At 47.1% G+C, this 13,780-nt stretch overlaps 1 protein-coding gene across 6 annotated transcripts in view; it reads right to left on the reverse strand.

Annotated features, from left to right (window-relative positions):
* Positions 1 to 13,780, reverse strand: part of JARID2 (jumonji and AT-rich interaction domain containing 2) — a 253,854-nt gene that overhangs the window by 29,912 nt on the left and 210,162 nt on the right. For all 6 annotated transcript variants that reach the window (XM_019742971.2, XM_074335194.1, XM_074335195.1 and 3 more), the window contains one exon: positions 5,324 to 5,559. In XM_019742971.2, the coding sequence (XP_019598530.2) occupies positions 5,324 to 5,559 (236 nt within the window). The remainder of the gene's footprint in view (positions 1 to 5,323; positions 5,560 to 13,780) is intronic.

The following is a 13,780-nucleotide window of genomic DNA, read 5'->3' on the forward strand; positions in this document are numbered from 1 at the left end:
ACAGTAGGCTTTAATCTCTTCTAGAAAATGAGGCATTGCCAGTGAAAAGGCCGACCATGGACGGTGCTGAACGCCATCTCCTCCTCAGTCATTACATCGGGCAGAAGTTTGGGTTCAGTGCTTCTCACACCTGGGACCCCTAAGAATCCCTGTGGGAGGCTAAAAACAAAGCTGATTCCAGTCTCTATAGCCCCACTCTATTCTGATTTAATCAGTGAGGAGAGAGAAAAGGGACTAGTGTTTGCAAGCCCGTGCAGATGGCTCAGTGGTCCCAAAACTCACAAGATTCTACCACAGAAAAGAGTGCAGGGCCCTGGGGTCCATCCAGTGCAGCTTCTCAGGGGCACCTGACCTCCAGCTGGCTAGGTTACAGGAACGGCATGCCATTTTCAATAGCAAAAGGACCACCTTCTGTCAATTTAAAAATGGCTTATTGCCAACATGTGCAGCAAACGACCTTGTTCTCTCAGAAGAACGCGTTACTGTATTCGCTTTCTTCCTCACTGTGGTAACAGTGATCTTCACAAGTGTCCACCCAAATCTTATATTTGCACGTCTACATTACAAGCTTGAAGACTCAGTGTATCCCCATCAGAACATTGTATTTTAATTTAGAGAGAAATAAATTACGAAGACAGGTCAGGGCATGTTTTGTTGACCATATTCTTTCTTCTTACCCCACGCCCAGTGTGCCTGTGTTTCGTGCCTACCCAGGCATCAGTCTGTCCAACCAGCTGTGCCATGTGTCAGAAAGGTAGGGACAAAACAAACCAATGATCCAGGACCCACTTGTCAACACACACATGCCTATTCCTTGGCCTTGTGGTTGTTTCTAGAGGTGCACTGTTCAACTGGTACCAGAGAAAACAAAGGAATGGAAGAAGGCATGGTTTTCCCTTGCCACCGAGGTCTGTCCCCACCCACTGCCTTATTAAACAGAACCAAACACGATAGCCAGGGCCAGCTCTCCACACAGGGTGCTCACACTGAGCACATGAGACACGTCATTTCCAACCACTGGGGATTCACACGAAGCTGGCTATGGCAGAACCCTCCAACGTGCAATGAAAAGACTGCTTAGCTGAACAACTTCAACTCTTCAAGTAGCTCTTTCTCTCAGATCTGGTATGGATTTCCAACCTCGCACCCCACTTCCCCCAACTCTCACGCAGGTCTTCAGGGAGTGGGGTGTCTGCAGCTTGTTCTTCTTGGCCCACCACCACCCACCCGTTCCCTGTAGCTCAGGTTAGCCCACGCACACAGCCGTGAGGTTTTATTGCAACCAGCCCTAGTCAAAGAAACTGTCCCCGGTTCAATGAGATTCAGTTGTCAATCTCTTATTTCTCACTAGAGGGAGCCATTGAGCCGGGTGCCTCTGCCCATCCTTTCAGAACTGAGGAGCAGCTAGAGAGCTCAAGAGAAAAATCATCTGTTGGTTGGCAATAGTCCCCTTGGGCTTTAAAACTTGAATTAAAAAAACAAAGGAGCCTAAAATAAGCAGAACTCTCCTGGGCAGGCTGTGAGTTATAGAAGGGGAGGGAAGGCCTGCTGGAGAAAGATCCAATTTAATGAGCAGTAGGGCAAGGCAGACGTTTTGCCCCAGTCTCGGGAAAAGCTGGGTTCTCGTAGCAGTCTCTAAATCTTTTTATAACACCTGCTCCCACAAGCGGCAACTTCACTGAGTCACAAATACCACTCGACAAACACATGCAATTCAAACTACAAGCCTAACTTCATGAGAAACACAATAAAACAAACATTATTACAGCTAAGGTGGGTCTCTGACATTTCTCTCCCTGGATGCTACTATTTCATTGTGCAGAACTGTGTAAGAATATTTCTAATTCTTTAGTCTGCACGGAGCTTAAAACCCCACTCTGAAGCTTATGAGGCTAGGACTTTGCAGCAACCCCTGTACATTTTCACATGAAAACCTTTCCTCTGAAGGTAGCAGAGCGTGTCTAACGGAGGCCCAGGCGAGTTGTTAAGTTTCTTCTTCACACTACACTCCAGCCTCAGCACCAGTAAGCACAGAGGTGACCTGAGCGCTCAGCCCAGCCTAACACCCACGTCCTGGCTGACCAACAGCACATTTCTGTACAAATAAAAACTTCCTCGGGGCAGCCAGTTAGCTCAGTTGGTTAGAGCGCGATGCTCTTAACAACAAGGTTATCGGTTCGATCCCTGCATGGCCCACTGTGAGGTGTGCCCTCCACAACTAAATAGAAACAACTATTTGACTTGGAGCTGATGGGTCCTGGAAAAACACACTTAAAATAAATAAAAGTTTAAAAAAAAAACCTGCCTCATGACTCCCTTGGAAAACCAACACTTCAAAACCCCATCTAGGTATAAGCTCGTCTTACCATTCTAAATTTCTTACTTTTTACTGCATTTAAACCCAAGTACTGTTTTAAGGAAACAAAAAAATAGATTTCACTCCTTTCTCAGACACCTACCACACAATCAAACCATCACACAGGGGAGCCCCTGCCCCCCACCCCGACAATCGCAGGGCTGTTACGTACGTGTGTGCATCACAGCATCACGACAGGTAGCACGTCTGGTGTGAGAAAAGCCAGAGGGCTGGCAAAGCCCCTCGCACTAAGAAAAAGGCATAGGTGAAGTGCATGTTCAAAGATCTAAGTCTTGGGGTCTGGGGCCTGAGAACTACATGGCACAGGGTCAGGTAATTGGGACAAGGGCTCTCTATTAGGTCGGTGCAAAAGTAACTGTGGTTTAAAGGGTTAAAAATAACTACAAAAACGCAATTACTTTTGCACCAACTGAATAGTAAAAACCGTGCGTGATCACGTGATGCCGGGGTAAACGGGACAAGGTCACTTCTCAGCAGCACCCCGAACACTGCGTCCCGGCACCTGCCCACCTACGCACGCTTCACACAGTCATGTGTGTCCTTCTCTTCTTGGCTAATATAAAAACATTAATCAGAGCTGAAATTAAACATCGGAGTACCCTTTGGACCTCTATCTTGTAAGCAGTTGAAAAGATGCAAGGTCAGACTCTAATTTGCATCTGGCAGTTACAAAAGGATCTACCATTTGCTTGTATTGACCTTATTTTCACAGTACTTAACTAATGGAATTTGACGGTTTCAAAATTATCCTTTCATTTCTCACACTATCCCTGTGAGAGGAGTTGACATGACTGGCTCCAAAAGAAAGGTTACTCAGTATCACATCTTAAGTCTCAGGAGAGGTCACAGCCAGAGTTACACTACAACTGGGAGCCCTGGGCCACCCCATCTGAGCTGATGGGGCTTGGGGAGAGGGGGCAGAAGGGAGGGGTGATGGGAGGAAGCGCTGGAATGCCTGCACTGTCACACCCACCTGCAAAGACGCTACCTGAACCAAGAAAGCACCTGCACTTACCCAGGTCTCTCCAACTCCAAGGCCACACATGCAGCCACCGAGCAGGGGGATCCAGGGCAAGGGTACATTCTGCTCCCCTCAAATCTTACCTCCAACGGTGCAAATTTCTTACTCCTAACAGTGGTAAATGGTGAATTGAAAGGCAAGTGCTAAGACCAACTGAGACCAGAGGTTTACACAGTCTAACCCCACACATGAACGTGCTGAGAGAAAAGTGTCTGATTATGATTCCATGCGAATATCAAGTCACATATTTATCCCTTCTAAGCCCTTCATTCCTGCCCCACAGATGGGTCCTCTCCTTCCTTGGGTCCTTTTTTAATTGTTTTCTTTCATAAGCAAAACATCTGCAGGACAGTTCTGCCTAAGTGCCTATCACACCCTCAGCTTTGGAAATAGGATGGAGACGTTCCAAAGACACAGGAACGAAAGGCTATGTTGTGCGCCTCTCAGTCCTGAAAACTGTGCATCAGCATTTGGGAGGCCAATCCCACAGTCACGCTCCGTTCTCTAGGAAAATGGGGAAGAACAGGCAGTGTTTAAAATATGCTAAAACCATCTGCTTAATCTCAAGATAACACTGCAAAGGAGGAAGTGGGTACCTGAGGACTGGAAACATAAATGAGGATTCTTGCTAGCCCTGAAGAGTATTTGAAAGCTTTAGGTTAACAGTAACAATGTGTCTGTGTGTGTGTGTGTACACATACATATTCCTATGTATGTGTATAGTCACATATCCAGAGAAATATTTTTGACATCATCGAGGAGGGGAAAGACCAGGGGTAAAGAACAATTCAAAAGGAGAAATTCCACTATCTTAACACCACGATGACCATCTTTTAGTCATTCTGGAATACTGCCAGCCAAGAAATTTCAGTCTACCCACAGCTCACAATGAATCAGTCTTTAAAGATACAGTCTCCCGTCTATTTCAGGGAAAAATTGAACTCTGTGTGATAAAACTCTCGATGAGGCGAGCTCATCTGTGATCCCCAGGGCTCACTGCCGTTAAAATGGAGTTAGAACAGGAGCGCAGGGGTCAATGAAATGCCAGCTGACCCCTGCGAGCCAGACCTTCCCTGCGTTGCCCCCAGGCACCTGCCTTCATTTCTACCATCTAGTTCCCAGGGTCCTGAGAGATCACAGTCTACAGAAGGAACACTGTGACAGCAACAATGGCTGAGCCCCGAGGCCATTCTTAAGTTTCCCCAACAGGATCTGTGTTATCTGAGCTGACCCTGAAACGGGGGCCAGTGTGCGCCTGCCTCTGCTGACCCTGCAGCACAGGAGTGAAATGCACCCAGCCAAGCGAAGCCCTACCCGCCCCACACCCATCTCACGCAGATGGCTCAGCAGCACGTGCCCGGCCTCTGCTCAGAAGTCCTGGGGGCAGATGCTAACCTGTCACATGGAGAAGAACACATGAACAGCGCAGGCTCATCCGCTGACAGCCCAGGCAGTCTGCAGGCCTCTCTGAAGGTGTAACTTACCAGCTCTGGGCCTAACTACTACTGACGTGCCCCCAAGACTCTGCAACTCACCTGACACCCAGGGCACGTCAATGGATGAGGAGGGACGACGGCAAACCCCCTTTCCTATCTATTCTGACATCTATTTCCACCCTTCCTATCTATTCTGACATCCAGGATGCAGCTCGGTCCAGCAAAGAAGGCAAACGCTCCAGCCCAGGAAAATCAGCCTTCACAGGAGAGGGGTGTGTGCTGCACCCCTGTGCAGACGTGAGGTTTCTCGCTCCCCACCTCACCTCCGAGCATCACCTTCCTGCTTTACGCGCCCTCGAAACCTGCATTTCTTGAGGCTACTCACATTTCCCCTTCAGTGAACTTGGTGACATGGGGAGGTGGCGTCTGGCAGGCAGGCACCGCTGGGCCAGACCAGGCACTGGTGCGGCAGGCAGGGTGGGGCTTTACCTGTTTCCGTAAGTCCTGAGCCGACCGATGCAGAGGGGAGTGGTGGTCGGCAGCGGCGGGCCCCTTGGCCGAGGAGCCCGTGGAGAGGGCCGTGGGCGGGCGGCTCGCTGGCGCCTGCTCCCTCCGGCTGTCGGCCCGGGGGTCGCTGTGCTTCTCCTTGCCGGGAGTGGCCTCTTTGCTTCTGTGTTTTTGAACAGGTTCCTTCTCCCGTGATGACCTGCTAGAACCGTTGAAAACTAGGGAGGAAGGAGAGAAAAAGGAAGAATGAAGTCACGAGGCTGCCACGGAACCTCAGCTTCCCGAAGTCAAAGAGGAAAAAAAAGGCAGACATTCGCATGTCAGTCAGGTCTCATCACACCCCCGAGAGCAGCTCGGGTCAAAGCACCCCGCACTGAGCAGGAACAACCCAAAACGGAGACAAAGGAGAAAATACAAGCATATCCTAACAGTTATATGCTTTGGTCCAAATGACCAAAAATCCATTTTTCAAGCTCCCTACCCAAGAACCCCAACAGGCCTCAGAACATCAGCATCATGCCTTAAACACAGAGAGAGAATTAAAATGGAGACATGAACACCCACAGTCACACCCCAGGAGCAGGAGCCCCTCGGGTACACAGATACAGGGGTCTGCGGTAACGTAACACAGTCTCAAACTTAGTTACGCATTTTGAGGCTGAAGATCTGCTGACGAAAGTGTGTCAGGGACCAGGGAGGAGGGCGAGGGGCGCAGCTGAGCCAGCCCTGCTTCTACTCCAGAGGTCACAACAGCAGGAACAGCTAACGCGTACGTGTGCTGACCCAGAGCCAGGGGACGATGCTAAGTGGCGCTGGGAAGTACACTTGGCCTTTGAATCCAGAGAGACAGATGTTGTCCTCATGCCCACTTTACGGGTGAAGTCAACAGGCCTGGAGAAGGCAGGCACCTTGCCCAGCCAGGCTGCCCATGCCCAGCCCCCCTCGCTCTCAGTGCCAGTTGCCAATGCGCAGGCTGGATCCCACCCACGAGGAGCTCAAACGGGCACAGTGATACCCAGGGTTTTACAGTACACGCCAGTGAGGCCGCTGTCAAGTTTTCTCTTGGTGCTTTACAGCCAGGACTTGCAAACCTAGACGGACTCGTCAGGTCCAGACCCTCTCTGGGAATCAACAAGCCTTTCCCATCTGTTCCTCTTGTACCCACAGGTCTCCACTCCCCTCAAAACATCCCAGCCAGCGAAGGAGGACGGCCACCCCTGCCTGGTCTTCTCCACCCCACGAGCTTCAGGCAGAGCAACGTGGGGAAAAGAGTGAGTCCCTTTAGATGTCATTTTTAAAAGGCGCCTGGTGCATTTCCTGACAGAGGGAGCCTTAAAAGGTCACCATGTCTATCTACCTACCTGCCCACTCCAGGCCACAGCCCCCAACCCCAATCTGGGACTTGCAGAATTCACTACCTGACCAGGCAGCTGTAAGCCAGCAGGAAGAGAAGCCAGACTCCTCTATCCCATCTGCCCTTCAGAGCCCTCAGGTCACCAGTTCTGTCTCCTAAGGATGCCCTCCCGCTGACCTGTCTACACAAGCTCCTCTGCTCTCTCTCACCTCCATGTGCAAATGTCCTTGCAATTACATTTATGCCTTACAGGCTACAAATATTGTCCTCTTAGTTCTCATTTGCTTTTCCATTTCTTGTGGTGCTAAATCCGCTAGTTTGTTTTTTTGTTTTTTTTAACTTTCTTTCTTTGTTGCAATGCCTAGACAGTCCTCCCATGTTTTCAAATGGAAAAATAATCCTCTAAGTCTCCCAACTGTTTTGGGGTTCAATTGCTTAGATTTACTTCTTTAGTCCACTTGTTATTACTCTGTATATGGTACACATAGGGACTTACAAAACCCTATCTAGATTGGACGTGGACCTTCTAAAGTTCCTCCTGGCCCCCAGTGGTTACATTCACACTAAATTTTCAGGGAAGTAAAGACCGTGCCACATCAAAATAGGGTCTGTGATCTTGTGTTGTATAAGGTTCACTGGATAATCTCAGTTACAGAAAAAATGAAGAGCTTCAAATGGTTGGCATTTATTCTAAGTGTAAGTAACTGCACATTGTCAGAAACCATCAATCATACCCAAGCTGGCAGTCTCTGTGCCTGATTTCAAGACAAATTAAAAGCAACATCTGTAAGAAGTCATACTTCAATGAGATTAAAAATCAAGCCAAAGAACATGAATCTAGGCAATTCTTGACCGTTCCCCAATTTTCTTTTACTGAAACATGGCACAGGAAACTTATTTTATATCTCAAACATTACATACTTCTGCTTTGTTACTGCCACTCAGATGTGTATTAAGGTACAGCCTACAAAAAGTACCAGTTCTATAATGATTTCTCTCTATTCAGTTAAAAAAAAATTATCCTATGGGTTTGTCCCCTCTCATTAACACTATATGAGCAGTTCAATTCCCAGCCCTGCAGTTAACAGCTGGGCAAGTGATTTAATCCCTCAGTTTTCTCGTCTATAGACTGGGGGTAACAGATGCTCCCGGATGGAGCATGTCTAGCTTGTACAATGTCTGGGGTTCAGCAGGCACCTGACATTTAGTGAAAAGTATTGCTGCACATTTGAAAGGACCATTCAGGTTGCTACGTAACCATATTGTGGTAGGATCTCTTCTTGTCCCCCTGTCCTCGCTGTAGCTACCATGCGAAGGGCTTCAGTACAGACGGCTGGCCTGATGACCCATCACCACCTCCTACTTGAACCCAGCTGCCTCCTGCTGCTTCCCAATGTTTCATGGGAAAAAGAGGGGCTGCTAGTGCCCTGTCCAAGCAAGGAGAAATACAATGCTAAAAACACACCCCATGTCTCTACTAGCTTAATGGGTAACTTGACCCTTGGGGGACCCATGACCCTTTCAGGGGACTCCCCTTGGTCAAAACTGTTTTCACAATTATCCTAAGATATTATTTGCCTTTTTCACTGTGTTGATATTTCCATGATGGTGATGGCTAAAGGTGGATTAGCTGTCAGGGAAATGCCAAGTCCAGAGTACCCAAGATACCACTTCATCCACTAGGATGGCTATACTCCAGAAGACGGATAATGGAGTGTCGGTGAGGACAGAGAGAAATTGTAACCTGCATACACTGCTGGTGGGAATGTAAAATGACGATGCAGTCACTTTGGAAAACAAGCTTAGGAAGTTCCTCAAAAGCTGAAACCACATGAATTACCACGTGACCCAGCAATTCCATTCCCAGGTATGTACAAAAGAGAAATGAAAAATATGTCCACAAAAGAACAGATGTCCCGAGCAGAATTATTAATAATAGTTTAAAACTGGGGGGATGAGTGAAATCCAAAGGTTTGATGAACCTGGTACTTAGAGAAACAAACGGGGGTATTATCCATCCATTAAAAAGGATTCAAGTACTGATACATGCTACGGCACGGATCAATCCTGGAAACACTATTAAGTGAAAGAAGCCAATGACAAAAGGTCACATGTTGCATGATTCCATTCATACGAAATGACCAGAACAGACCGATACATAGAGGCAGAAAGTAGACTGGTGGCTGCCAGGGTTTGGAGAAAACGGGAGGGACTGCTAATGGGTACAAGGTTTGCGGGGGGGGGGGGGCTTTAAATGGGTAAATTTTATGATACATGAATTACATTTCAATAAAACTTATTTATTTTTCAAACACCGACAAAAGGTGGGCAAAGTTGCTGGCGACTTAACAAATCAATGCAGTGGTACCAAACGAGAGACTAGTAACGAGAGAATTCTTCACTATCAATTTAAAAACAAAGCCAGCGTCATTTAAGGATGTGATAAAGCAGTACGACTTGCTAATGGTATTAAATCTTGACCCCTGAGTACACACACTTTGTGCGACAAAATGAGAACTACACATAGAGCACTTCTCCCGCATACCAAAGCAGGATGACTATTTTCAGGAAAAAGCACTTGCGTGATTGTCTAACTCGCAAGCTAACTGCTTTTTTCATGGAATGCTATTTTTATTTGAAAGAACCACCAGTAGAGTTTAGTTATTTGGCCACTTTCTCAAAAATGAATAAAGTAAGCCTGTCAAGGAAAATAACTAATAGTTATGGCTGCCAATGACAGAATTCACAATTTCAAGCAAAAATTACAATCCTGAAAAACGTCTGTCCGCCACCATGAGTTTGACAGCCTTTCAACACTTAGAAAAGACTTTTCTGACGAGGTCCGTGGAGATACAGGGTTCTTTGATACGGCATAAGGAAAGGTGCCAACAGTTGGAAAGAGGTCCATAACTCAGCGCACCATTATTTTCAAGCGATCAATACAAGACACTACAAAATTGTGCATGGGTAAGAGATCCATTCCAAGTGGAAGGGCAACCGATGGATTTCAATGAACGGAGTATGAAACGCTCAGTGATATCGGTTCAGGTTGCTGTAACAACTGACCTTTAAGACACTACCACGGGCTGAGTGTGGGTGTGACGTCAAGGAATCAAGTCATCTACAAAGGTTCCTGCCCATTCCAGCTACATCTTTGTCTGGGACTGATTTGCTTTATATACGTCAACCAAAACTATACATTGCAAGAGACTGAATGCAGAAGCGGGCGTAAGAATCTAGTTGTCTTCCACTAAGCCAGACATTAGAGATGTGCAAACATGTAAAACAACACAACTCTTCTCACCTATAACTTCCTGGATTTGGAATATAATCACTTTTCACAAAAATGTTCTGTGTTAACATGTAATGGGTTTGTGTTAACATGTAATGGGTTTGTGTTATTTTTGAATGAATATTTTTAAATTTCCTCAGTTGTAATGTTAACATGGTAAATATCAATAAATACAATCCACATTAATAAGAGTCTTCGGGGGAGGGGGGGCTGGCCCGGTGGCTCAGGTGGTTGGAGCGCCAAGCTCCTAAAGCTGAGGTCACCCGTTCGGTTCCCACATGGGCCAGTGAGCTGCACCCTCTACAGCTAAGATTGTGAACAATGACTCTCCCTGGAGCTGGGCTGCCATGAGCAGCTGGAGGTTGGCGTGAGATGCTGCGGGCCGCTGAGTGTTGCCGTGAGTGGCTGGCGGCCAGCCTGAGTGGCCGTAGGCTGTGGGCTGCTGTGAGCGGCCAACCAGCGACCAACTGCCTCAGCCGGGGGGGGGGGGGGCAGGGGGAGCGCAAGGCTCATAACACCAGCATGGGCCAAGGAGCTGTGTCCTACACAACTAGACTGAGAAACAACGGCTTGAAACGGAATTGGGGGAGGAGTCTTTTTTGGGGGGAGGATCCCTCAATAATTGTGGAGGGTAGAAATGGATCTTGACACCAAAAAGCCTGAAACTGCTGGGCTGGATTATCTTTCCCATGGTTAGCTACATCATGGTTTCCAGAGGCTTTAATGGACCATGTACTTCCGTCTACACCTACCAGTCCCCAAAAGAGCTCAGGCTCTGAGATAAAGCTTCCTAAATTCGAATCCAGATAAATAATTTGCTAACTATTTGACCTGGAGCTGGTTACCTGTCCAAGCCTTAGTTTCTCCACTCACCATCTATCTTGTACAGTTGTCTTGAGGATTCAGGGAGAAAATATTCATCTAGAAAGGAAGGGGCTTTTAGCAGGGCATGAAGCAAGTACCAGGTAGGTGTTAGCCAGTTGGGATCACACACCACTTCCCGGGGAGTCAATGACTAGACCCATGGCAGGGCTCCCATAGGCAGGGCTCCCGTAGTTCTCCATCCCTCCTTTCCAAATGAACCACAGGCAAGGCCAACTGCTAACGTGGGATTTCGAGGAACTTCGTTAAGGATGGCACTGTGGTTAGCAAGTAGTATCTTTCTGAGATCCGGAAGAAACACCCAGCTCCATGCTCAGCATTATCTGCACCTGAAACGGAACTCACCTCCTGGTTCTATTCTGGTGCCTTGAGAGAGTGTCACCAACAACGAGCACTATACTACATCAACTGCTCAGGAAAATGCTCTGGAAAGCAAAGCCCTGCAAATGAAAGATGACAGTGTGGCCCGATGACGACAGACAGGAAGGGGAAGGGGAACCAGAGGGGCCAGGAAGGCCATGAGCATCGTAACCCGGCTAGCTGCTCTGAGAGCCTTAGTACTGTATTCTACCACAGGATATCCTGACCAGATCATCAGGAAAGGAGAGTTTTCAAAAATTAAAAACTGAATAAAATTTTTTATTTTAATTTAAACTGTGAGATAGTTTTCAAATGCATCTACTTCCTGTAACCATCTTATCTGGCTATTTTATAGCAGCAACACACCCAAATGGCAAACACAGCCAAAAAGTCAAATCACGTGTTAAATGGGAAGAAAGGGGGAGGGTAGGACCAGGCCAGGGCGATGGAGCCAAAGGGAAGGTATATTTTGTCCTCAACAGCTCATTAATTTTAAGTGTCGTGGGAACCTGCCAGTTTTACCCCTTCAAGTAATTATCTTTTGTCTTCATTTGTAAGATTCTCGAGAAGGGGAAAGAAGGGGAAACGGGAAAAAAAAAAATTCCCTCACAGTGAAAGACTAAACCCTGTGAACGTAAGAGACAGAAAGACCAAGAAAGTTAGATGTATAGAGAACCTATGCACACTGTCCCCAATTAAAAGGAATAATTGGACTCGTTTCTTTAAGGGAGAGGAAAAAAAGGCATTTATCATGGTGAACAATATTAGGAAATTGTATTGTACTCAAATACAAGCAGCTCTTATATTAATGAACAGAGAGAAATATATTGATTTGTATACACATACTCTGAAAGTTAAATGGCCTATAGACAAGTGTTTTCACACCATGGCAAGCAAAATCTTTAAATCCAAAGGCTGATATTTTGATTTACAGTCACTTCGTGTCTGAGAAGATATGACTGGCTCCCAATACGGGATGAAAACTAAATGAGCAAGAGAAGTGACTTAACGCCTGTAACTGCAACCCCGAGATCTTGTCAACTGTGGAAAGCTACACTTTCCAAAGAGGAACTCACACCGATAGCTCCAGGGAGTTTGTACTCACTGATGTCCCCATAAGGTCAGCTCAGCGTTAGATCGCACCACAATTCCTGGGGGAGACCAGTAAGGCAGCCTATGAAAAGCTGGTCACACGGTCTTTCAAACCCTCACTCTATACATGGCCTCTTGGAGGGACGTGGAGACCTTGGTTTTGATTTCTGGTTCCCAGATCACCAAACACATCTGTGCTTCCAGTCCCTGAACTACAAACGAGCGGCCTCCTCGGGTCTGTCCTCCAGGAATCGCTGAAATCTTTAAAATAAAGTATACAAAGTGTTTTGTGCTCTTGAGAGAAAGGCATTAGGCAAATGTCAGGTTGATCTTTTTTACAACTCCTGCTGCAATGGTGAAGACAAGACTACTTTTGAAAACTAATTCCCTTTCTAACCAGAGCCGACCAGGCCACCCCGGCACTGCCGCCTGCCTCCAGGCCCTTCCCATGTCCAGCCTCCCCAGTCTCCAGGACTATTCATGCTAAGAAAGGCACTTCGTCTGAACAGGAGGAGATACTCCCGATGGAGTTTTATTAGCTGAGCAGGGACGAGGAATCTTGCCTGGTATCTGACAAAAGCGATATGATATCCTGAGATGACTCAGTGCCTGACCTGAGCTAACTGGGTTCCGAAGCCTTTACCTCCTTGAAAGACACATGTGGACAAGAGGTGTTATTGAAAGCTGGGCCGGAATGTCTGCTAGCACAGACACAAAGGACAAGAAGGAATGCTTGAACACTAGGCTGGAAGACGGAACCAACCCCAAAATGACATAAAATTAAACCCTGCGCCCAGGCCCACCCCCAAAACAAATCGAAGGGACAAAAAGAGAATCATTGTAAATAAAAGAATGTGTTAAGGAAAGGAAAAGAGTAGCGTGCCAAGTTTCTGATCTCGAGCCAGATAATTAAATGTAAGCTTCATGTCATTACGAGGCAGCCCGACGTGGGGAAGACAGACTCCATCCATTGGCTGGCATTAAACCCTTGTTACTATACAAAGCTGCACTTGCTCCCTGGAGCCAGTTCAACTTTGAGTCACTATTGTCTGAAAACAATGGAATGTCTGCCAACCAGTGCCAACAGTTCAAGAGGATTTTAAGGCAGCATGTGTGAGCTGCAACCCGGTTTGCCCTGGGCAAAAACATCTCCACTGACTCAGCTCCAGCACACCCGTGCGAGGCCAGGGCGAGCAGCGAGGACACAGGCAGGGCAGCAGAAGCCCCTTCATGACCTCGCGGCCCAGCTCGCCCACCCTGGGCACCAACATCAGGTAAGTGACTGTACACCCCGACCCCAGCGTCACCCACATGTCCCACTGACTTACATGGTATTTACGAAATGCCTCTGAAATGCCTACATAGTGAATGCCTATCGTGTTGAAAGAAATATATAAAGAAATCCGTTAAAGAGGATTTTTTAAAACAAACTGAATTTTCTTTTCTATGTGAGAACTTA

The sequence above is a fragment of the Rhinolophus sinicus genome, linkage group LG06 (assembly GCF_036562045.2).
Source record: "Rhinolophus sinicus isolate RSC01 linkage group LG06, ASM3656204v1, whole genome shotgun sequence".
NCBI classification, from domain to species: domain Eukaryota; kingdom Metazoa; phylum Chordata; class Mammalia; order Chiroptera; family Rhinolophidae; genus Rhinolophus; species Rhinolophus sinicus.